At 40.8% G+C, this 25,220-nt stretch overlaps 1 protein-coding gene across 3 annotated transcripts in view; it reads left to right on the forward strand.

Moving 5' to 3' along the window:
- TGFBR3 (transforming growth factor beta receptor 3) overlaps positions 1 to 24,993 on the forward strand; it is a 109,976-nt gene extending 84,983 nt beyond the window's left edge. For 2 of the 3 annotated variants that reach the window (XM_054165158.1, XM_054165159.1), the window contains exons 8-17: positions 1,788 to 1,977; positions 2,986 to 3,311; positions 3,989 to 4,138; positions 5,921 to 6,052; positions 6,327 to 6,494; positions 8,817 to 9,116; positions 10,232 to 10,352; positions 15,344 to 15,379; positions 17,377 to 17,484; positions 23,920 to 24,993. In XM_054165158.1, the coding sequence (XP_054021133.1) occupies positions 1,788 to 1,977; positions 2,986 to 3,311; positions 3,989 to 4,138; positions 5,921 to 6,052; positions 6,327 to 6,494; positions 8,817 to 9,116; positions 10,232 to 10,352; positions 15,344 to 15,379; positions 17,377 to 17,484; positions 23,920 to 24,038 (1,650 nt within the window). In that variant the 3' untranslated portion in view covers positions 24,039 to 24,993. The remainder of the gene's footprint in view (positions 1 to 1,787; positions 1,978 to 2,985; positions 3,312 to 3,988; positions 4,139 to 5,920; positions 6,053 to 6,326; positions 6,495 to 8,816; positions 9,117 to 10,231; positions 10,353 to 15,343; positions 15,380 to 17,376; positions 17,485 to 23,919) is intronic. The other variant, XM_054165160.1, reaches the window with a different exon arrangement.
- The last annotated feature ends 227 nt before the right edge of the window (positions 24,994 to 25,220 follow it).

The raw sequence follows: 25,220 nt of genomic DNA on the forward strand, positions 1-25,220 counted from the left end.
CTATGAGAACAGCAGCCCACCAGTTTCTGAAATGATCTCCCTCTATTCTGAGTAGGTTAGTAGGTGTCTCTGAATGCCTGGTTTCATAAATTCTGCTTGAAGGTGTTGGCAAGGAAGGCAAATGGAAGAAGGTATGGACATTCCTGAAAGCCTTGTGCTCAGTTTTCTTCATAGGGGTGATGCAGGACTGAACGCATACAAGCTCAGTGTGTAATGGAAACATGAAAACACACCCTGGAAATGGTCAGTTGCCATCTAGGACAGTAAAATTCTGAGATAATATTTGTTCAGCTGTCTCCTCATGACACCAAAAATAAAGAGGAGGCAAGCAGGGAGGGACATTGAGCAAAGTTGGGGTAGCCTCATAGTAGGTCTATATGACCACTGAAAGTGATTTGGACAAGAGATCAAGGCAGTCAATCTTTTAGTGTTGTAGAATGGAAAATAATTAACAGTGGGGATTTTAAAGATTGTGGAGAAAGTAATCACGAATGGAAATGAAAGTGTTTGTGGTAGAGTTTTCAATAGTATCATCTGCATATAGAAAGTGCAATTCAAATGCATTGATAAGTACATTCTCATGCTTTTCCTGCTCTGTGTGTGTTCAGCTTATTCTTTAGTCATTGATGTGATTGTTGTAACAGTAATGTTGTGAATAAATACATATGTACTTAGCTTTGTATGAATACATGTTTAAGATGCCAAGCACTTAAAAGCAAGTTAAAGTGTAATACCGTGAACAGTTTCTAACTGCCCCTCTAACAGCTAGAGATGACTGTTTTATTCCTTTGACTTGCCCATTTGGACAAGAAAATGTGGCACTTTTGATGGGGTGCTTGGTGCCATGGTTTAGTTGTTTAGGTGAGTTGGATTGGTTGAGGGGTTGGACACGATGATCTTGATGGTCTCTTCCAACCTGGTTTATTATTATTATCATTATTATTATTATAAAGCACTTAGAGTAAAACACCAGCTAAGCAATTGTGTGACTCGTGTGTATTCCACGGTCATCTTTGACAAGCTGTTATTTGTAGTTACTTAATGATAAAACTAAGAGGTCGTTGAGTGCATTTATGAGTATCAATGTGTAAAACTTACATTGTATATTACATTTTAAAATTGATATACATGCAGGAAGTATATTTTGTCTTTTAAGTAGTTTGGCCTTGCACAAACATGCATACTGTCACTCACCCTTCTATTAAGCATTTAATTCATTCCTGTTTAGCCTACTCATCATTTTGCAGGAAGTATGAAGCTCATTCAGAGAGGCACAAAGTGTCCTCAGTGACAGCTGAATTTAAAGCATTAGCTGGTATCAGCACTACTTCACAAACATGCTACGTTTTGCCTTTTTTTAGTAATGCTCATTTGAACAAATGTTTTCCCATAGGTAGCTTAAGTAATGTTCTAAATCAAACAAAGGGGACATTTGAAAAATCAGTTGTCATCTTCAGGTGTCAGAGTTCACTTCCCCTCAGAAGTCAGTTTTGAAGAATATACAGCATTATATAAAAGGCTGTAACTCTGTCTTTCTGACTACTTAGATTATCGTACTCTGGGCAGAGTCTGGGAGGAAGGAGTGCATCTTTTCTCCATGCATGCAGCACTTCTGTGACAAAGGCGGCAAAGTTTGGTTTTATTTCCCAGGTGTTCTCAGTTTACTGTTATTTAATAAAGAAACATGTTAGTCAGCTAGTCATAATTAGATTTTAAGTATCCTGAAATGGTAAATAGTGTACCAAGTTATTGGTTTGTTGGTTTTTTTCTGCTGTTGTTGTTTACAGACATCAAATAGTGTTGGTTTTGGAAAAGAAACAGAACGATCCATGACTATGAGTAAATCAATAATACCTGATATTCCCTCATCATATGAGAGTTTGATCAAGTGGGCTTATGAGCATAACTATAGTCCAGTTACTTCTTACACAAAAGCCCCTGTCGCTAACAGATTTCATCTGCAACTTGAAGACACAGGTAAGCTTGAAGATAGAGTTTATCTTGTATTTCCAGGAATTCAAGGATTTGAAAGGTGCTTTCTTAGTTGTGAAGCTCTGTTGTTGGAGGTTGCATCCCTTTCACTGCTTCAAGACTGCTGGTAATATTGAGGAGTGTCGGTTAAAAAAATTAACAAAAAAGGTAGAATCTGTGGGGTTTTGATTAGTAAAGTCCAGGCAAATTGTGTTGTTTCCTGATGCTGGTGGAATTAAATGGTTGTAGTTTATCCAACTCACAAGCTGGTTATAGCTGACCACGCTCAGTGTTCATTGGAATGGACTTCAGCAACTGAATATCACATTAGTTAATAAACCCAGCTTTGAATTTTTTTATTATTTTTCCCTTCCAAAGTGTGAGCACAGTGTTTCCTTGACAATTAAATAGACTTCTTAATTGTTATAGAGACTAAGCTGGCCTACCATAGACATCTGAGCTAGTGGAATAAATGCAACCATTAAAAACTCCACCAATTAGTTATTTGGCTGATGTGAAGGTGTAAAGGAGTTGCATCTGCTTTTTCACTAATTCTGAATTTTAACCACTAAAAGTACTGTTTGTGATGGGGCAGATAAAGGAAGAATTTCACACAATGATTTGCACTTAGGTTATTTCAGCAGCTCTAAAACAGTGTATTTGCTGAATATGTGATTTTTAATTTGTTTTTTTCTTTTTTTTAACTTATGTGGTTGTCGTTGTACATAAAAGGCCCACTCCTCAAAGTTTATTTTCAGCTCTTAAAAGGCAGATAACTAAAGGAAACTAAATATACTATGATTTGATGCCTCAGTAACAATAAACAGTGAAGGAATTGTGGCCAGTAACCTGAAAAGTACAAAGATGCTGCTCCGGATGTCCTTCCAGAGCTTCATTTCTGCATAGGAAAAATACCCAGTGTTATCTTTTTTCCCTTCTTTGTTTTGTTTGGTCCTTTTTCTTTAATCTTACTTTTTTTCTTTTTTTTTTTTTTTTCCTTTCCATTCCTTCCAGAAGAGATGAATGATGAAGAAGACCATTCAATTCCTCCAGAGCTGACAGAATTGCTGGGTGCTAACCCACTGCCTGCCCCAAAGAATCCTGCATTAAGTGATGGCCTGACATTTCCTTTTCACATTAACAGAGGAAGACATGACACAGTGGGAGAAGGAATCTTCCCATCCAAGGATTCAGTGGATACATTAATAAATCATGACTTTGAGCATTCCCTCTCAAAACAAAAAGAACCTGAAGAGGTTCAGGGCAGTGCTGATGTGGCCCTGTCAATAAAGTGTGATGACAAAGTCATGAGAGTAGCTGTGGAAAAAGACTCTCTGCAGGTTGGTGTCATCTCTTATTCTCATGTTTTGGCAGACTTTTTGTTGCAGATTGTTTGATTTTATTTTGATTGAAAACCAAAACATTTTAAGATCTACAGCCATCACCACCCAACCCCACCAAATATCAGTTTGGTGAGGGAGCTATACCGTAGATACTCTTTGCCATAACTCAGGGTCATGTTTCCTCTTTGCAACAGTCTGGTATTTTGTAAAGGGATTTCTGATTAAAGCTTTGCAGGGTTGATTCTGTGAAAAAATCACTGTACTCAAGCATCAGTCAGAATTTTTAATCTCCAAAGCACAAAGAAGCTGCTTTTGATAGCTGTGTGAGACCAGAATAGATCAGTCTTTACCATCTACCAGCTGACAGGTTACTTGTGTCCATGTGCATTGTGGAAAAGAGCCTGATACAGACAGCTGTTTTAGCTCATTTCAGACCAAACAGAGTCAGCATTATTAATCAGCAGATTAATAATGAACCTGTTGTTTTCTTTGTTCCCTGTTACATTTATTCCATCTGTCATGTATAACAGCATTTAGAGAGTGACCTTCCCTGGATGTCAGTACAATGAATTTCACTTCCTCCTGTCAGCAGTCATGAACAGTATTCTGAGCTGCACTTTAAGCAAGAGCAACACAATTGTGTTTCAGCCACTCACAAAGCGCCTTTGTTTCAGGCTAGCGGCTACACAAGGACAGAGCTCTCGCTGCTGGATCACTCCTGCAAAGCCAGGATGAATGGCACCCATTTCATTCTGGAGTCTTTGCTGAACGAATGTGGGACTCGGACAGCATACATTTTGAACAAGATTGTTTATTTTAACTCTGTGAGTATTTTACAAAGTGGAATCACCTTCTGCACTGCATATCATAGTGGTACAAGGAAGTCATTGTTGTTAGCTTTAGTCTTAGCAAAAAAGAGGCATCCTGATGTTTTCCTGTCTAGCTCAAACCTAGTTGCAGCTATAGTCTTTATTTGTATGCAGGGAGGTGTGAAGGCTGCACGTTCAGTGTGCTTCTGATAGTATCACAAAGGAAAAAAGAAGGAGTTTTAGCTAAATGCTTCTTAAAAACTGCGCTTTGAGGACCATCTGAGAGGTTCCACCACCTTTCCCTATGCAACTTTGATCTATCCATACAATATTACATAGCTGTAAGGAATCATAGAATGGCTTGAGCTGGGAGGGACCTTAAAGTTCAAGGAGAAATAGGAATGAAGCTTTATTTGCACAAAGCAATACCATTTACTTCTTACATTGAATTATTTTAAGGGAGTTTTTTTATTCCAAAATTGTGTGTGAAAAAAGGCCTTCAAAATGTGAGGAAAAGAGATCTGTGAAGGCTTCTCTCTTCTAATTTGGATTTGTATTTTCTATCAGTTGATGCACATGATGAGGGGACTCCAGTACTTCTATATGAGTGATGATGCTAAGGAGCCTAGTTGGATTTGGAGAGACTGCCTCCAGACTGGCTCAGTTTATGAGCTTGAGTACAGTGCAGCTAATCTGGGTTGGAAAGTAATGACACATTTCTCATTCTGAGCTTTCCAGTACATAGAAGTAACCTTGGCAAATGATGGAAAGTCTCTGGTCCAACCCAAACACAGCTAAGGCAATCTAATCTGACCTTGCCTGGTTAAAATCATTCAATACTGGCAACTCTGTAGCACCTAACTGTAGGAAAAAAAATCCCAAAACAAGACTGTGGATAGAAACATTTCCAAACTACAGACTAGCACGTGTCTGGAGCTAAATACTGCCTATTATGACCCAAACTAAAATGGATATTTGCCACCTCTCCTTTCTTCATCATGTCTTGGATACTCACTGGGATTCTGAGCCATGTATGGTATCTTTAAGTATTTGGGATCATTTCTCCTAAAAAACAAACACCACATGTGGAGTCTCAGCAAATGTATGTCACTTCTTAAGAGTTACTCTATGTCCAAGAAAACAAAGATGAAGTCCTGGAAGGGAGGGGACTAGCTGAAGGGTGGCAGGGCCTACAGAAGCAGAGTGTGGAACACTGGAAAACTGGGAATTTTCAGGTGAAGAAATGGAAAAGTTGAAAAGGAGAATGAGGGGTGGGGGGGAATTTCAGTAGAAATTCAGAGAAAAAGAAGGGGGAAAATAAGAAATGGACATCATGTTTTCAGTTGTACAGCTCTGAAAAAAACAAATGCAAATGACATAAGAGAAAATCCTTTAACGACCTGAACACTTTCAGTGATTTTTCTGTGAGTGCATTAAGGAAATTGTAAGTTGCAAAAACCACTTTAGAAAGCCATTTCTTTTTTTTCCAGTGTTGGTTATAGAAATACCAGAAATAGAATGGAAATGCTAGGCTGCTCATTCAGACACCAGCACCCAGAATGGTGTCTTTGCTGGCTCTGAATTCTGGCAGGAAAACTAAGGAGCATTCTCTAAATATAGCCTACATGTCTTACATGCTCAGCACAAGGTTGTTTAAGATGTGCTTTCACCATCTGCTTAGCTGGTGCACTTCTTTTGCCCTGTGCATTGTTGTGAAGAGAGAGGAAAATAATAACCCCAAAGAGAGAGTGCTCAGTTATCAACTAATTTTATGCATTCGCAATACCTTTTGTGCAGATTGTCATTCAGCTGTCATCACCAGCTGAAAGCAGCGGCTTTGATGATGATGACATGGAATCAGGTGATAATGGATTTCCAGGGGATGCTGATGAGGGAGATGTTGCTTTCTCGACCTGGCCTGAAATAGCGGTACGTTACTCTCAGGTTTGCACCTGACAATAGAGAGATGTCTGTTGTAATAGGCACTTCACATCTTGCATTATTTTGCATTATTGCATTAATTGTATAGCAATTAATCTGTCTTCTAACACATTTCTTCTCACTTCTATTTCTTGTGACCCCATTGAAGATTTGCACTAAGGAGGTAGGGCATGGGTGGGCCTCTATTTTATGCTCCAAATTTCTCCTTATGCAGCTACCACTCCTGACTCAGGGTGTTATTGTATTGTTTTTTTCATTTCAGTTTAATTGCACACTGCACCAGCCAGAGGATGACAGAGGCATGTTCTGGCCTCCTGAACCACACATCACCAATGTGACCTTCAACATGGAGCTGTATAAAACAGACCTGTTTCTTGCTCCCTCCCAAGGACTCTTCTCTGTTGATGAGAATGGACCAATATACGTAGAGGTAACAAACTGAGAAACAAATTAATGGAAATGCTTTGCCAAGGCCACATAACTGAACCAGATATGTTCTTGTCAGTTGAAAGGTTTCATTGTGCCGTTGCCTTAGGCAGACAGGTAGGTATTTTAATGACTGCAGAGAACAGGAACTGTAGGGTAAGAAGCAGGACAATGTCTTGGGTCAAGACCAAAGGATTTCTGCAAAACAGATGAATTTAACTGTGAAGTAAATTGGTCATTCTTGCCAAATCTGCTTTTCACTTCAGAACTTAAAGGTAGTCTCTGATCTTTTGCTCTGAACTGGCATTTTCTGATGAAGACTTCAGGGTTTATTTTATTGGGTAATATGGCTGAATTGCATCTGAAAGATGTATACATGCAGAAAATGATGACAAGTCTGTGTCTTCCCCATGCTGGTGTACTGGGGTTACAAAGATAACACAGATTGTGATCTCTCTCTGATCCACTTACAAACATCAGTTACAATATTTTTGAGTGCTGTCACACAAGATCTAACAGCTGTGGGTAAATAAGACCAGCAAAGTTAACAGCCAGGTCCCCATAACTTGCAGTCCATTTTGGACCTGACAACATTTCCATGAGTTGCTAAGTTGCTTATGACCAATGCAGTCAGTATTTCTAAAGAGAGTCATGTGAAAAGAATTCTGCATTTTTCAAATGACAGTAGGCATTAATAAATGCAAGAGCTGAAATGTCAGCAAAAACTGGAAACCAGTTTATAGACGAGTAAATCACAAGTGGTGCACTTAGAAGACCAGGAAGATGAGTATATTGACCAAAGCATTGCTGTGCCATGTTTCCCTTGCACAAGGTAGTTACTCTTTGTGAGCCCATGTTGCACATGGTAAGCACAGTGGCCCATTTGATACCAGTGTGGGGTTTTGTATTGTTTCAGTGCATTGTCTCTTTTGCATTCTCTACACAGTGAAAAGTACTTAAGGCAGTTGAAGCAAAAAGAAAGTATGTCACACTCAGTTGTAAATGTGTTTATAAAAGACACATTTTTTTTTTCATTTGGATAAAACTGGCTGCTTCTTTCAGTGATCTGGGATGAATTCCACTGGCTCTGAGCCCTCTGGATTTATCTGGTTCTGGAGCTGTTTATTTAGACAGATGTTCTGATTTCTTTATCACCTGTCCTGGCAGTAGCCATTTTTTTTTGCCTTTTCCCTCCTGTTTCTCCTTGCAGTGGAAAATCTATCAGTTCTCAGCCTCTGTGACTCCAACTTTTTTTTCTTTTTAATTTATTTTGTTATTAGCAAATGTATTTTGGGTTTTGACTTGGGTCATAATCTGTAAGAATTCTCTCTTTTCCTTAAATATACATGCAGCACATTTGGATTTAAGTACACATTCTAAGAAGGAAATGATTTCTTATGGAACTGTTTTTCATTGGGCAGCATTAATGGTTAGACACAGCACTTCTGTTGTTAAGAGCAATACTTCCCCCCCCCCCCCCCCCAAATTTTTCTGTAGCATTTGTTGCCTGCATTTCAATCCAGCTGAACATCAGTACTCTGGAAGATTTTATTTTCATAGAAGAACATGAATTTCAGACTGGCAATAAACTAAAACAATTATTTCACAAGAAATTATGGCTTTTCAGGAGGCTCCCCCACCTCCCCAGTACAGGAATGCCACCCACCAGTCAGACCATGACCTCCTCTCTGCCTCTGCATTCTTCTCATGGCTGGGGGTAGTTTCTCTGTTCTGTCTGTTCCTGGGATTTTATGTTCTATGATTTGGGTTCTTTTCATTGGTTGGGGTTTTGTGGCTTGTTTTGTTGTTGGGGTGGTTTTGTTTTGTTTGTTTTGTTGGTGTTTGGTTTGTTTTTGTTGGCTGGGTTGGATGGGGGGGTTGTTGGGTTTTTTGCTTTCCTTCCTTCCATTTTTTGTGTGGTGTTTTTGTTTTCCTTTTTCGTTGAAGTTTCAAACAGATACAGAAACATGGAATTAGTAATTGACATCCATGCAGCTCTTACTATAGTCTGTGTGCCTAAGGGAAGCAGTGCCATCTCAGGTGGCAGTTGCAGTCTTTACCAGCTTGTCTGGTCTGCACTGGATTTTTCATCTGCTTTCAGAAAGATGCAGGATTGCTGTATTTATGCCTGTTTATGCTGATAAACAGCTGCTGGATTTGAAGTCACAGATTTTCTGCCTCTCAGTTCAACAGTCTACCCTTAACATTTAGTTCATATTGGGAGTAGCACTGGAAAATTGCTTTGCAAAGTTGTTGAAAATGTTAATGAAATGTGAACTAAAAATGTCATTTCTGCGATCTTACTGTCTCTTTCTTTTCAATGCAGGTGTCTGTGACTAAAGCTGACAGATCCTTGGGCTTTGCCATTCAAACGTGCTTTGTTTCCCCATTTTCAAATCCAGATAGAATGTCTGACTACACCATTATAGAAAACATTTGTCCTAAAGATGAATCTGTTAAATTCTACAGCAGTGAGAAGGTGAACTTTCCGATACCGTATGCGCAGAAGGACAAAAAAAGATTTAGCTTCATGTTCAAACCAATGTTCAACATCTCTCTGCTCTTTCTTCACTGCGAGTTGACTTTGTGTACACACCAAGACAAAGATATTGAAGGGCTGCCAAAGGTCAGTAATTTATTAAAGTCTGAACTTGTGATTTAGGTGAAAATAAGGTTGGGGTCTTTTTTTACTTTTTTTTTTTTAATTTGTGCATTGAATAAACTATTTTCCATGGAATTGATGTAATCAATATGCTGTCTCTGGGCTCAAGATCTTTAAGAGTTATGAGGTTGTGTATTTTGACTGCACCATTTACAGTTTCTGCTTAAATTTCATTAGATGCTTATGTAGGATAAATAGAAATTGCTTTTTATTGCACAAGTGCTTCAGATATATCTTTGCTATGCATATCACATGAATACATAGAATACATAGAATAAACCAGGTTGGAAGAGACCTTCAAGATCATCGCGTCCAACCCATCAACCAATCCAACACCACCCAAACAACTAACCCACGGCACCAAGCACCCCATCAAGTCTTCTCCTGAAAACCTCCAGTGATGGCGACTCCACCACCTCCCCAGGCAGCCCATTCCAATGGGCAATCACTCTTTCTGTATAGAACTTTTTCCTAACATCCAGCCTGAACCTCCCCTGGCGTAGCCTGAGACTGTGTCCTCTTGTGCACACCCAAAGCACAAAAACTAGTAGATTTAATTTCCCGAGACATGGAGAATATCATGTAATATAGCAGTCTGATTGCTACAAAGAGGAATTGCCAAATTTTTTTTCATGTTTAACAGAAATGGTTGCAGATTAGTTGTTCAAGAATGTTTTCTGAGAATTTGGAATTTATTTTTACTGTGGGGTTTATGCACATCCCCCATCAAATGTATTTTTTAGAGATGATTTGTCATTGTTGATCAACATACGTGTTGGTGGCTACAGTTTTGACTACCAGATTTTTATCGTAAAATAAAATAATGACTACCATTTAAGTTCAATAGTAATGCTATCATAAAGGCTAGAGGATTCCTAATGAGGGTAAAAGTCATGCCCTGAAGCACATCTAAGAATTTACACAGAAAAATTGGAGAGCCTCAAAACAACCCCTGTGTAACAAACTGGCAAAGGTAATTATTTAGGATAAAACTGATAATGAAGCAGCTGAGCAGCTGACACAGTTCTCCTGGCAGACAGGTGATTTCCTGACTTCACACTGTTTTTTTCCACTTGCAGTGCATTCCCCCTGATGAAGCTTGCACCTCTCTCAATGTCGATATGATCTTGGCCATGATGCACAACAAGAAAACCTTCACCAAGCCCCTTGTTGTAATAACACATGAAGGAAAACCAGAAGGTATGAAAATGATCTTGAACCATTTAATAATCATGTAACATGCAGCTGCTTGAACTGAAGGATTACTCCAAATATGTGGCATCGTACAATCTTGTGCTGATACTGTGTTTTTAAAGATGTTCTTGTTTAAACATTTCCCTGGCAGCAATCATTAAGGTAGTTCATTGCTGCTTTTCAGTTTTTGTTATTGATCTCTGGACATGTGGTTTTGCCAGGCATTGAGACAGAAATGCTGTTTTACACAACAACATGGGTGTCAGAAGTATGACTATAGCAGTGTGCTTCCAGCAACTGTAGTCCAAAGGCAGTACTCTGTTCTTTGCTGTATCATTTATCATTGTGGTTGTAAATAGATATTTAGGGATAACAAATTATTGCATGGGATGGAATGGAATGGAATGGAGTGGAGTGGAATGGAATGGAATGGAATTAACCAGGTTGGAAAAGACCTTCGAGATCATGAAGTCCAACCTATCACCCAAACCCATCTAATCAACTAAACCATGGCACCAAGTGCCTCATCCAATCTCTTCTTAAACACTTCCGGTGATGGTGACTCCACCACCTCCCTGGGCAGCCCATTCCAATGGCCAATCACTCTTTCTGTGAAGAACTAACATCTAGCCTAAACCTCCCCTGGCACAGCTTGAGACTGTGTCCTCTTGTTCTGGTGCTGGTTGCCTGGGAGCAGAGACCGACCCTCATCTGGCTACAACTTCCTTTCAGGTAGTTGTAGACATCAATAAGGTCTCCCCTGAGCCTCCTTTTCTCCAGGCTAAGCAACCCCAGCTCCCTCAGCCTCTCCTCATAGGGCTTGTGCTCCAAACCTCTCACCAACTTTGTTGCCCTTCTCTGGACATGTTCCAGCAAGTCAACATCTTTCCTCAACTGAGGGGCCCAGAACTGCGCACAGTACTCAAGGTGTGGCCTAACCAGTGCTGAGTACAGGGGCAGAATGACCTCCCTGCTCCTGCTGGCCACACTATTCCTGATACAGGCCAGAATGCCGCTGGCCTTCTTGGCCAGCTGGGCACACTGCTGGCTCATGTTCAGCCTCCTATCAACCAGTACCCCCAGGTCCCTTTCTGCCTGGCTGCTCTCCAGCCACTCTGACCCCAGCCTGTAGCACTGCATGGGGTTGTTGTGGCCAATGTGCAGAACCCAGCACTTAGATGTGTTAAATCTCATGCCGTTGGACTCTGCCTATCTGTCCAGCCTGTCAAGGTCCCTCTGCAGAGCTCTCCCACCCTCTAACAGATCAACTCCTGCCCCTAGCTTGGTGTCATCTACAAATTTACTGACGATGGACTCAATTCCCTCATCCAGATCATCAATAAAGATATTGAACAGGATGGGGCCCAACACCGATCCCTGGGGGACACCACTAGTGACTGGCTGCCAGCTGGATGTGGCACCATTCACCACCACTCTCTGGGCTCAGCCCTGCAGCCAATTCCTAACCCAGCACAGTGCTGCTGTCCAAGCCACAAGCTGACAGCTTGGCCAGGAGTTTGCTGTGGGGGACAGTATCAAAGGCCTCGCTAAAGCCTGACAAGATTGTAAAGTAAAGGATGGACACTGAGGAGAGAATCATTAGACTTAAAGAGCAAAAGATGAGATGTGTAAAGCTATTTTAGCTCCACTTTGGGGCTTGTTTGATTTTGTAATCTTTATGATTGCATAAACATGACTGTGGCTAGTAACTGGTTGAAGGACTTGGGAAGGCTGAGGAGCATTATGAGATAATGCCAAATGACATGGTGAAAGTGTACTACAGCTTACAGATATGCCCTGAGAGTGACAGGAACTATGAACTGTTTTCACAGTTTCATTTAATTTGGAAGTTTTTGTTAGTGAATCACTCTGACAACAGTATCAGTCACGTTTTGATGCATTCATACGAGAAAATAAATGTGTTTTCTTTTCTTTTTGTCTTAGCATGAGATTTTAATCAGAAGCTTCAATGGCTTCTTGTGCCCATCAAAATCTTCCAATTGTGTCCAAAGGCTGTTTGACCTTTGGAATGCTTTCTAGGGAGTGTCAAAAGCATGGTGATCAGAAGCCTTTTAAACTCCATTGTATAGTATGTGCTTTGTAGTCTTTGAACGATTTGAAGTACCACACACCATTGCTAGGGAACATAAGAATAAACTATTTCTGTTACTGCTCTCCAGACCAGCCTGTGTTTAGGTTTTGGGGTGGTTGTTGTGGGGTTTTTTAACAAATTTCTTAATACAGATAGATCCACTATGAATTAAATTCATCTCAGTGAATTAAAGCCATGCTTTGGGCCTGATTCTGCACTCTTTGGAAGCTCTCTCTGCTAATTGGGAATGAGTAAATCCTGCAACTGAAGTTCAGCTTTCAATGAAGAGACTTGTACTCTGGGCTCTCTTGCCCTTCTGATGTGTGGAGCATTGTGCTCCTGTCTCGGGCTTCACTCAGAATGTTGTCTTTGTCAGAGGCACAAGGTCTTAGTGTGCAAAGACAAGCTAAATTTATAGAGATTAGTTACAAGACAACAGTGTGATAGAGCATTTTGTTGCATTGTGGGTGATTTAGTCTAACTGTGGGACGTTTGGTGGAAATCTTACCAACCTATCGTTGCTTTCAGACATAATACAAAGTGGCACATTAACTACATAGCTTTGTTGCTATGCAGTTGTCCCACAGTGAATCAAGAAACCCTTTTCTAAAAGCCAAATGCCATCCATCATTGGCCAGTAAGTGAACCTAAGAATTGGAAAAGAAATTGTATTGTGCCATTGAACAGGAAAATACACATCTTGGTCTTAATTTTCTTTCATGTGATGAAAGCCAGCTTTCATTGTTGTAAACCACATTATGTGAGTTACTGTCATTGGATCTTCTTTCCAAGCCAAATGTAGGAGCCGTCCACTTTGACATCTCAAAAGTCAGAACAACCTGGCCATTGCAAAGGTGTTGTCTTTTTCTCTTCAGACATAAGCTTATGGTTGTCACTGACTGTAAAAGAAGTCATAACTGTATATTTAAATAAAAATAACTCTTCCTACTAATTTTCTTAGTTACTTGCTAGCTCACTTACACATCGTTGATTCCATTGGAAGTGTCTAAAACCTAACTCCATGCTGCATTCTTTTTCCTTTGCATTCCTGCATTTCACACACATGCTCTCTCCCTCCAGTGAAAGGTGTGTGGATGACCATTTAAGTGCTAGGAAATGCATGTTCTTCTGTTGAAAGAACCTGCCGGTGTCATTGTTCAGATTTTTGCAAAGCATGGGACCTTCAGGTTATAATTTCAGCAGCAAAAGAAGACAGGTCATAGAAAGTGTTTCTGTCCTACAAAGGTACAGAAAAATCATGGTAATTTCTAAGGGCTGGCTGTTGATGTTTTTTTGATTAGATGCTCTTCCTTGTCCTCAAGGATTCTTATTGCTCTCTGTTGCTCTGAGCAAACCACATTGAAATACATGTAAGAACTGAATGACTGGGGGGAATTGGTAATGGGTTGTACAGCCTGTAATTCTCTGTTGAGAGACCAATGACAAAATGAGCATGGAAAATTCATTCTTCCCTCATCTCAGAAGGCATTTTCTTGGCACTTGTGATAGGCTAGCGGAGTGTTTAGACAATCTGATAGTGCCCTTACCCATGTTTGTACTGTTCAGTACTCCTTGGTTTCAGTCCAGCCTTCATCACAAATCCTACATTCAGTTAGGCTGTTGCTGTTATGTGTGCTTGACACTTCCAGCAAACACATGCATGCATACACACCTCTTTAAGTTCTCACCTGTTTCCTGCTACTGTTCCACCTGTTTCCTACCAGCCTGACAAGAGTGAGCTGGAAGAGATACTTGTGTTAGAACAAGTGACAATAATACAGGCAGATTGTATCTCAGAATCTAAGGATTTTATAGCGTATTGCTGGCAGTTCAATAGTGATATTTAGGTTTTAGAAGTTAGGAGTATAGTCTTGGTTTAAGAATACTTCAGATACATTTATTGTCAGTATTTTTGAGGGGCTGTGTTTACACAGCAATGAAATTATTTTTCAGTTGCTGAAGATACAAAAAAGTATTGGGATACTATCTTATCAAATCCTTTTATGGCTGTTGCACTGCACATAGTCAGATAAGTCAGAATTTAAATGAGATCCCTAGGTTACTGGGCAATCTAGAAGCAAGCTGCAGCTAACCAAACAGGTCCTTGGATCTGAAGCCAGAATCTCTGGCTCTTGTGCTTCAGATGGCATTCTTGGAGAAAGATGAGAGAAGCCATATAAGCTAAAGTCTTCGTTTTTTAAACACATGTTTACTTGTCTCTTTCTGTTACATGCTGATAGTAATGATGATATTTATATCCTTGCCAAGAATAATAGCTTTGTTTTCTTTATGCAATTAAAAACCAAACCAAAACCCAAAAAAACACCCACAAAAAACACCCAACTTTCAAGGCAGAATAGAAAACAGGACTCAGGAAAATGTGTGAATCAACACTCATTCACGCAATTTGGACAAAGCAGTATGTACCGTGCCACAATACTGACTCCTCTGTATAAGTGACTGACAATGTTTGGGTTTAATTTTTTTGTTTGGAATTTAGAGTGCTGCTATCTCCTGTTTGTGATTAGTGTGTAGTCAGCTGACTGTAATCACCTCAAAAGAGCCTTTGTGATCATTGCTCTTTAAGAGCTCCATGTAGGGGTAACCGCTCTGGGTCGGACTCAGTGACATCTGGGTAGGAAAGGCTGCAGTGTACTTGCCAGCAAAATATATGATGCATGAAGAGTACTGTAGATCTGTTCCCCCCAAGGAGTGATCAATATCCGAATAGAATTTTTCTGAGCTGAGAAAGATTATTGAGTTCAGGCCAGCTTTCCTGAAGTTCCGGGTGTGTAACAAGTATAGTTCATGTCTTAATCCTGAAAGCTGCTTGCACAATTAGGAGAATGTATGTAGAACTCTGATTAATGGTTTCTGTTTTGTTTTGTTGTTGTTTTTAAATTAGATCCTGCCCTTCCAAAGCCAAATGTGAGACAGCCACGTAAGTAACTCTTAAACCAATCTCTTTTAATCTAGAAAGTATTAGATCAATGAAGAAAATTATTTTCAAGCTTTGTGTGTGTGTGTGTTAAATTCTGGGACAGAACAGAATTCTGACTGTGTTATTGATTGAGAGATTCCAGGCAGCATTTAGACCTTTTGTGTAGGTGAAAATCAAATTTGGGAAAACACCATTGAGAGCTTCACCCTTATTTGCTGATTGTGTGTGTATTTCCCCCTTCTTTGCTGAGGCTGCTGCTTCCCAATACTAGGATTTCAGCAGCAATGCCATCTTACAGAGCTCCTACTCAGTGCTTCACTTGCCTTATACTGCGTCTGGCCACATGCCCATTTACTCTGGCACCAGCACTTGTAGGTCATCCCATAGGTGAGATCACTGACCTCATGGATTTATCTCTTCACGTATTCTGCTGACCTGGTGTCTTGAATTAACCAGGGGCAATTACTGCCCCAGAAAGGGAAGAAAAGGAGAGAAGCAACGTTAGATAACAATAATAAACAGGAAAGTGAAGGTGATTTGTAGCTAAAACCAGGAACGAATGGAGAAAAGGGAAGATTAGAAGAGGAAGTGCAAAGGACAGAGGTGTTTTTTGCTTTTGTCCCTGTCTTTGGGACTGAATTAGCTCAAAATAGCAAGGGGAATGACAAGTTATGGTTCTGCCACTTCAACCTCCATGTGACTTTCTCCTCTTCACTAAGTTTTCTCTTAAGAGGAGAGGACAGCATCTGGTGACTTGTGGAAAACAAAAACAAAACAGTTGAGTCTAGGAGTGGCTTTTCTGTTTGCATTTAAAATGAACAAATGTGGTCTAAAGAATCAGAAAAAGCCTCCTAGAAGAAATGGGAGAAAAACCTTTCAAGCCACTATCTGTCGGGTGATGTATATGAAAACTTACTCACAGGCACCCAGAAGTGAGTCCTAAAGGCCCTTGCCAAAAGGAGCTGCTGGAGAATACGTTTGTCGAAAGTGGAAAAGGGGAATGGCCCTGAGGATTTCAGAAGCTGTTGCGCTGGGGGATGTCCATATGGACATCTGGTGGATGAAAGAATGTGTAAAGTGAGAGTGTTGGTTGTGTTTTGTGGACTGAGAAGATCCAGTCAGCTTGTTTCCTGGCCAGCTTAGTCAGTAAAATGTTATTCACTGGTTGAAGCCATTCTGTGCACTCTAAAACATTAAAAACACTGAGCCTAGAGATCAGTTCTATAAGAATCATTTCCTCCATGTGATTGCTAGAAGAGTGATTATAAATTTTTTGAAGTACTGCTAATCACCAAAAAGAAAAGCTGAAAGTTTTTCTGTGGGGGTGGTTAATATTGGGGGGCAATACATCTAGGAATCAGATGCTGTTCCCCTTGAAATGTACTGCAAAGGGCCTCTCCCCTAGAAAGCGATTTGTGTGTGGTTCTATTTTTGTGTTCTGGGATTAATTTCAGTTATTGAAAGCATTGCCAAATGTGAAAAACAATTGTTTCTATTTATGTTTTTGCTGACTTTTTGCTGGCCTCTCTTCCTTCATAATAGCAGTTCCGTTCTCCACCTAGATTTCAGACCAAGCTTGCAGGAGATGCAGGGGAAAGTGTGCTTGAAGTTTGGGGCATTTAAACGGAAAGCATCTTTTGCCAAAAGCCTTAGCCCTTTTAAAACACATTTGTAAGATAAATGGGAATTTAATTGAAAACAAGTTATTAACATCCAGCTGAAAATGCTTTAATTTTGCAACATTTTCCAGATTTGGGTGTGCTGAGCTGGGGTTTTGCTTTGTGATGCGGAACATTTGGTTGGACTGAAGCCAGTCTCGGAAAGCATCACTTCTATTTCCTTGATGCAAATCCTCTACTCTGTTCTTCAAAACAGGGCTTAATTAATGATGAAATTTTTAAAAACTCTTTTTCATGAAAGGGTTACAGGGTGAATTCTGTAAAGTCGTACTGCCACTGGAAATAAAAAGTCCTTATTCTTTGTGTTTACCTTTGTAGCTGTGTTCTACGGTCTGGACACGCTGACTGTCGTGGGCATTGCCTTTGCAGCATTTGTAATCGGAGCCCTGCTCACAGGAGCACTCTGGTTCATCTACTCACACACAGGTAAGCAGCAGGGCTCTTACAAGCCTCTGTGCACATCACACCCCAGGAAATACAGTGTGGCCTGAATTCTTGCAGGGTGGGAGGAGAAGGGAGGTGTGGCCAGCAGTGGCTGTCCTGGACTTTTTTTCTTGCTCTCTGTTCTTACTAGAGTGTTTTCCAGCAGCAACTCCTCCTGTGAACCTCTTGGTGTGTATCAGCAGATTGAAAGTTGATCTTCCCTAAAGGAAGGTGAACTATCAACATGATTTAAAATTTGCTAAAATAATTTTAAACATGAATCTTGAGAACTCATATGGGGCATGAAGTAAAACTGCATATTCCTGGCTTGTGAATTATCATCATTAGCATCTCTGCATTTCAAATTTAGTTATCATTTCAGTTAATGGATCCCTTTTGGTTCCCATACTCCTTTTTAATATTATTTTTCAGTTACTAAGTTGGGCTGATGATAACAGGGGATATGATGTGACCAGTACAAAGCCTGGGCCCAGCGGATAAGGGAGTGCTTTATTTAGACATATTCTGACGTGTACATATTCTGAATATAAGTAGACTTGAAAGTGTTTCTTAGGCTTTCATTTACATAAAATTTTTCCCCAAATTAATTATTCCTCCATTCTTCAACTGTTAAATTGGTGGAAGTTGTATGTAATCTCACACAGTTCTGTCCAACTGGATAAGCAGCAATGTGCCTGAACTGGCGCAGCCCTTATGCATAGATAATTTTTCAATAACTCCTCAGGTACTTGTTTTCCATACTAAACTAAATTAGCAGAAATACAGTACTGTATTGGGAGAGGAGGAAGCTTCAGGATCATTCTGTTGGTGGTACAGACAAATGCTGGGGGTCTTGATTTGCAGCACCACACCTGGGGTGCTTGTGGATCGCAGGGTCTCTTAGAATCCCTACAGCATGCTGGACTCCCAGCTAATGCCACTTTTGACCTTGGAAGATAGTGCCAAGACCTCTGGGAGACAGAGAGAATGTGAGGTCAATTATTCCAAACCTGTGCAGCTCTGTAGCACTGAAACTCTCCTGTGGCCCACTGCAGGGATTTTTCAGCATCTAATACCTCACACAAGTTATTTAGGAGTGAAAATCCGTCCCTGTCAGGTCAGAGCTTGTGTAAATATTGTGACTCAAGAGCTTATGTTAATTTGGAAAAAAAAAAAGTAAAAATGAACCCTGTGGGATTTTTTTTTCCAGTTGGCAGTACAACTTTGTATAAGCAGTGTAATACTTCTAAATGCATCAGCTGTGTATGAAACTTCCTTGTTTGGAATTGAGGCAAATGTGGAAAATTTAAAGGGTGTGATAATATGGATAAATAGTATAATTATGCCTCGTGTACCACTGAAACATGGTGAGAGAAAATTAATTGCTGTTTCAATGAATAGATGTGTAAGTTAGGAAAGTCATTTCCAAATAGGTGGCCTTTATTAACAAGCAATTTAAACAATTGTTAAATTAACATCATTAGTCCTGCATTTGTTGAAGTTCAATCTGTACTTGTATACAGAGCTGTCTCTGGACACATGTTGTGTATCAGAGTCAAGAAGGACTTTGAAGCCAACACCAGGACTTGGACCAACCCCATTAAAAGAGTTACATTAACAATGTATATCAATCACAGTGACTATGTACAAGCAGTGGAGGGGGCAGCTGCTCTGGTTTTGTGTTTGAGAGATGAAAATAACTGGAGAAGAAGGCCAGGCAAAATGCAGTAAATGAGAAGAAAAGAAAGGAAGGGGACATTGTGACTCAGATCAGAGAATCTCAGAAATGATAAAAAATATCTAGGAAGTTAATCTGATTCAGATTTTCAAAGGATTGTGAAAGTGAACCTATGCTCCTCTGCAATTCTTTTTTTTTTCTGTGCATAATTTCGTACATCTACCAAGCACAATTTGGAGCAGAGTGCAGTGAGGGCTCTGGCAGGACAGCCTCCTCAAGGATGACTATTGTGGTAGACAAGATAATCCAACTGTAGTGGAAACATTTTAGAGCTGGCGTCAGACTTATATTAAAATTAGGAGGAAAAAAAAGCTAAATTTCATCTGCAGAGTGGCTGTCTTTTGCCACCAGAGAGTTCATGCATTGCTGAATTGTGTTCAGGGATCTCATCTTTTGTTGCAAGTAGACTGGGTTTCTAATGCATGATTTAGGCTAAAGATTGGAAAATATGAGTTCATTCTTAAAATGTGTTTTGGTGATACACAGAGCATGAACAAAAGTGCTGGTGGAGAATAGCAGCTTGGGATGTGTGAAGTAAGTTTGTTGCTGCAGTGCTATGTGCAGTAGAGCAAAAGAGCACATTTTGGGAGTTGCCAATATAGTCTTATCAATCTGTCTCTACTGGCAGACACGTTCTAGCATGGAGAAAGCTAGCTTTATATGAATGAATTCTTTTGTTCATCTTGATAGGCTGGTAACATGAAAACCTCAAACAATTGATAACAGAGAAGAACTAAGTAGAATTTCATTCCCAAATATTGAACAAGGATTGTTGTGTTGAGTTTCTTTCATGTGGGGCTTTTGCTGATTTCCATCATGAAAAATTCCTGCCAGAGCATCAAAATTGTGCTTTGGAATATTCTAGATTCTCTGACACAATTCAGCATGGAGTACAGTTGTCCTAAAATACATCAGTAGCGAGGGAGGAGAAAGGGGAAGCTAGAATTATAGCAACAGAGAAAGAATTGTAGCTGACTTTTCTGCAAAAGGACCCTCTACTTCTGATCTTTTTTTCCAGTCAGTTAAAGGACATGAAAGGTGGTTGAAAGCTTTACACAGTAGTGCTGGTCCTGCCCAGAGAGAACCCAAGACTAAAGGGAAAGTAGCAGAGATTTGCCACAACCCAATTTACAAAAACAGAAAAAAATTTACCATGTGCATGGATGCAGAAACCCTTCCAAATTTAAGTATCTGCCAATATAATACCTGTCTTAATAGCAATCATTCACTATGTTTAGGAAGGCACAAGCACAAGTCTTACTAAATGAGAGTGCTAAACCAAGTAAACTGTGTTACAGAGAACATCAGTCACTTCATTCTCTTGGAAAGTGTGCTTTCCTTCTCCAGGCAGTCTTGCAAGTTAAAAGGATAAAATGTTCCAAAATCTGAGAAGTTAAAAGCATCCCTCCTCCCCCACTTCTCTCCCTCTCTTTTTTTCTTATGGGATCTGATTTAAAATAAACTGACATAGCAACCAATTATATTTGGCAAATGGAGATAGAAAAGCAAACATTCAGACTTCCTGGACAGGGAGTACAACTGGCAGCTTTCCTAAGTGTGAATAATAAAGTGCATGTTGTCTCATTCAGATGGGTAAAAGCTTGTTTACTGTCAATAGATGAGACATGTCCATTTTGAGCAGTTCTGGTTCGGTAACATGAGATACATGAAGCTGTTTACACAAAAAAACAGATGGGGAATGCCTCTTCTGTGATAGTTTACATTTCTTTACATCCTTTTAATGAACATTCTTTGAAAAAACTTCGCTGCAGATTAGCTAGGCGTTGAGGAAGCACAATGCAGGGAAAATCAGTCCAGATGTAGTTGCTAGACAGTGTTGATAGTGTCAGTGTGATTTGGGGCTATTTTTTGCCTTGAGGACATTGAGAGTTGGTTATTATTCAGCAAGTGATTGTGGTATAACAGCACTGCTGATCGTGCTCTAGAAATGGAGTGCTGCAGAGGCAGCTGAACTGCAGTGGAGGGGCAGGGGCTGCTGTCCAAAAGGAGGGGAAGGTGCCTCCTAAGACGTTTGCCTGAGGAGCCAGCAGGAGCAGAGTGAGCTCTTGGGCTCGCCTGGGGACTCCAGTACCGTGCTTGTCACTCTGCCATAAAATAAAACTAGCATACGTTTAGCTTGTAAATGGATTTCTGGTTAAAAGCATATAGAATGTATGGCCGTGCCGAGGCTGATGCAAAGCTGTGTGTAATCGTGTGGTCTGTAAAACGGGTGACAGCAGAGCTGCAAGGAGAGCAAGAGGGAGGGCGCCAGGGCTGGGGGCCCCATCAGGGGAGCGGAGCAGCTATAGCAGCTTTTCCTCTGCCTCCAACGGTTGGGGTTCACCCACTTGTTGTTTTCTGATGTTTGTGTTCTCTTGTTTTGTTTTAATAAAAGGGAGTTTGCTCTCACTGCCTTTATAAAGATATCCTGTAGTAGAAAAGGAAGGAAGACTTGTACACAAACAAATGGAGGAGAAGGGAGCAAGTTGGGAGGGGAAGGCTTCCAAACAAGGCTTATGAGAGCTTTTACAGCATGATGACACAGACTTTGATTTGATACCATTTACTCTGGTGGCTTGCAAAGCCCTTTCTAGTGCAAGTTAGAGTGGAAACTTGGCCTGTTTGCAGATGACTGGAGGTAGATTCTGACCCTACTTGTGTGTGAGCAGAAATCTGCTTGCAGACAAGCTCCATACCAATTTCTTACACTGGCAAAAAAAGAATCAAAATCTCTTACAAGGGTAAATTCTAGACTGAGTGCTGGATTCAAAAATTAGGTCCTCACTCTCTTTTTAAACATTTAATTAGCCTCCTGTATCATAGAGTCACAGAACTTTAGAGGTTGGAAGGGACTGCCAGGGATCAAGTCCAACCCCCCTGACAAAAGCAAGATCACCTAGGGTAGTCTGCACAGGAATGCATCCAGGCAGGTTTTGAAAGTCTCCAGAGAAGGATGATGTGGTTTAGTTAGTTGGGTTTTCATCCTGTCCAGTCCCTTCTTTCCTCCCCGTTCCTAGACCAGTGGGGTGTAAGGCAAGAGCTTTGCATTGTGGGGCCTTTCATGCGCTTACAGCTGTGGCTGCAGCATGAGCTAGCAGCAAACCTGCTGGTTGCCTTTACAAAGAGCAGTTGCAGCGTCTGCTGCGAGAAATCCTCAGATCTCCCTTGTTTGTATCAGACTTCTGAATACTGAGCAGCCTGCAGAAGATTTTCTGGCCTGAGCCACAAAGTGTTAAAGGCACACTTCCTCCATGGCCACATTCCTGAGGAGCTCGGGACTCTGGCAGCTGGGCAGCAGCACACAGGGCATGGGGATGTGCCAGAGCGGCTCCCGTGGGAGGAAGCTGGCTCATCCCTGCCCTGTAATAACCCTCTGGATGGAGGCTGTGCCTCCTGCCTTCACCCTGTCACTGAAGCATGAGAGCTCTCCCAAATCCTGAGCAGGGAAGAAAAATTTGACTCTACAGACCTTGGGCAATGTGAAGCAGGAGATCTGCATCACTACAACTGTATGAGACAGGAGATGTACCAGACTTTGGTTTATTTCTTTTTCTTTTTCCCCAGTAGATCTTGCCTAGGATCCTGCAAAACATTTCTGTCTTGCTCCTTTGCTAGGAAAGCAGCCATGCTGGTGCTGGCTGCCACGGTTGGGCTGGAGCTCAAGCAGCAGCAGTGTGTCCCTTTTACTGTACTGAGGTCACAGGTTCACATCCTGACAGATGAGCTCAAGGGAGGGGGCAGCAACAGTGCACTATTTTGCTAAGGTTGCAGCTTTGAGTGCTGTCATTTAAAAATGCCAGAGTTAGGGTTTTTAACATGGTCTCATGATCTTTTGGGCATTTACATAATGGTGTAATTTTTTTACTTCTATGCTAGTGGAGAGAGATTTTTTTTTTACCAGGGGATCCCAGCCACAAGTGCAGAAAGAGGTGTAAAAAGAGCAGAGTAAAATCTAGGTTTTATCAGGAATCATAAATGCCTGGTGTTTAATTTGGCAATCCAAATAACAAAGGGCTTTTAATTAAGTGTCAGTAAGCAATTAACAGAAATGGTGAGACTTGTTTTCACTATAGGTTATAAGCCTTACCTACCGGGATGATTAAGGGACTGGAGCATGTGCCCTATGAGGAGAGACTGAGCCCTGGGGCTTTTTAGTCTGGAGAAGACTGAGAGGGGATTTAATAAATGTTTATAAATATCTGAAGGCTGGGTGTCAAGAGGGAGAGGACAGGCTCTTCTCCATTGCACCCTGTGATAGGACAAGGGGTAATGGATATAAACTACAGCACAGGAGGTTCTACTTCAACGTGAAGAGGAACTTCTTGACTGTGAGAGTCAGAGAGCAGTGGAACAGGCTGCCCAGGGAGGTTGTGGAGTTTCCTTCTCTGGAGATTTTCCAGACCCATCTGGATGCATTCCTGTGCAACAGCACTAGATTCTATGGTCCTGCCCTTGGGGTGGGGGATTGTGAGGGGTGGACTCAATGAGCTTTGGAGGTCCCTTCCAACTGCTAACATCCTGTGATCCTGGTCACATTTTCAACAGTACTCGGAGGTCTGTCACCCAAGATAGGCATTGCATGGAAATACAAATCACTGGAAGAGGAAGACTAGGAAAGAACATGTTGCTGTTTTCCAAGACAACCAGCATTTTCAGTTTCCCTTCTCTTGACCCCACTTTTTCTCTCCCCTTTCCCTCAGGGGAAGCAGTGGCAAGACAGCAGGTCCCAAGGTCACCACCAGCCTCTGAGAACAGCAGCGCCGCGCACAGCATCGGCAGCACGCAGAGCACCCCCTGTTCCAGCAGCAGTGCAGCCTAACTCCCGAGGGAGCATGGTCGAGGAGCAACATAGCAGTGCATAGGTTCAAAGGACTGTGTGTGGACATCAGCTTTTTAAAGTTAAAAGGATTGGTTTGGTTGCCTTTGGGAAAAAGGAAAAAAAAAAGTGGAGGAATTTTTTTACAGGGAAAAACAAAAAAAAAAAGACTGATTTTCTTTGGGGGAAGCCACTGTTTGTGTGAGTGTGTCTGTGTGCACACAGTGCATGGGTAAACACAGCCTGTTGGATCTACTAGAGCATCTGATGCTACATGTGACAAAGCTACTAACTGTTCAGTACTGCAACCTTCTTCTAGGGGTCCATGGGCCCTCAATGTGAAGTCTATGCCAGTTTGGAAAAATGCTGCTTTGTCTGTATGACTTTTTTATTTCCCTAAGCTGTCTCATTGACACAAGGTATTCATTAAGGGAATTCAACAAGATAAGCAGAAAAAAGATGAACACAGGTCAAAGGGTTTCTGTTTGTCTAAGCAAGAAAGCCTCAAGGTCAGACCTCTTTGGTTATAACATTTTATTACTTCAGCTATGTTTAGCCAGTTTTGAGTAACCTTTGTTTTGTTAAGCTTCTGGCTACAGCATCTCATTTGCTTTCCTGTTGTGTTTGCAGCTTCAGGTTTGTTGCAGGTATTTTTGTTTTAATACGCATTGGTTTGCTAATTGGAGAAGAACACACTCTGACATTCCCTTTCTTGTTCTCTGGGCCAAAGCTCTTTAATAAGAGATATTTTTTTTCCACATCTACTCTACCAAATACAGGCATACACACATATTAAGGCAAATAATGCTTTTGTGCACTAACATAGATGTGTGTATACCTTTAATGGCGAGGTTTTTGTGCAAATAGATGTATACCTAAGCACAGAGAGCCTAACTTACCACTTTAACAATGGGGAAGTTAGCTCAGTGTGCCTTTCATAGAGGAAATATGTAATGCATACATATAATCAAAAATAAAACCCAAACAAAACCAAAAATTACCAACCCCAAAACCAACAAACAAAACTGTCTCTTCAGTTTATAATAGGTAGATAAAGGAGATTTAAAAAGTGATTTGGTTCTAATCTTTCAGCTAGCACAAATTCTCTTTGAAAGGAGAGATAGTTTTGAGGGCAGAAAGAGTGTGCAGCAGAGCCTGCTGTTTGGCAGAGTACTGCCTATCAAA

This window comes from Dryobates pubescens, chromosome 11 (assembly GCF_014839835.1).
Source record: "Dryobates pubescens isolate bDryPub1 chromosome 11, bDryPub1.pri, whole genome shotgun sequence".
NCBI classification, from domain to species: Eukaryota; Metazoa; Chordata; class Aves; order Piciformes; family Picidae; genus Dryobates; species Dryobates pubescens.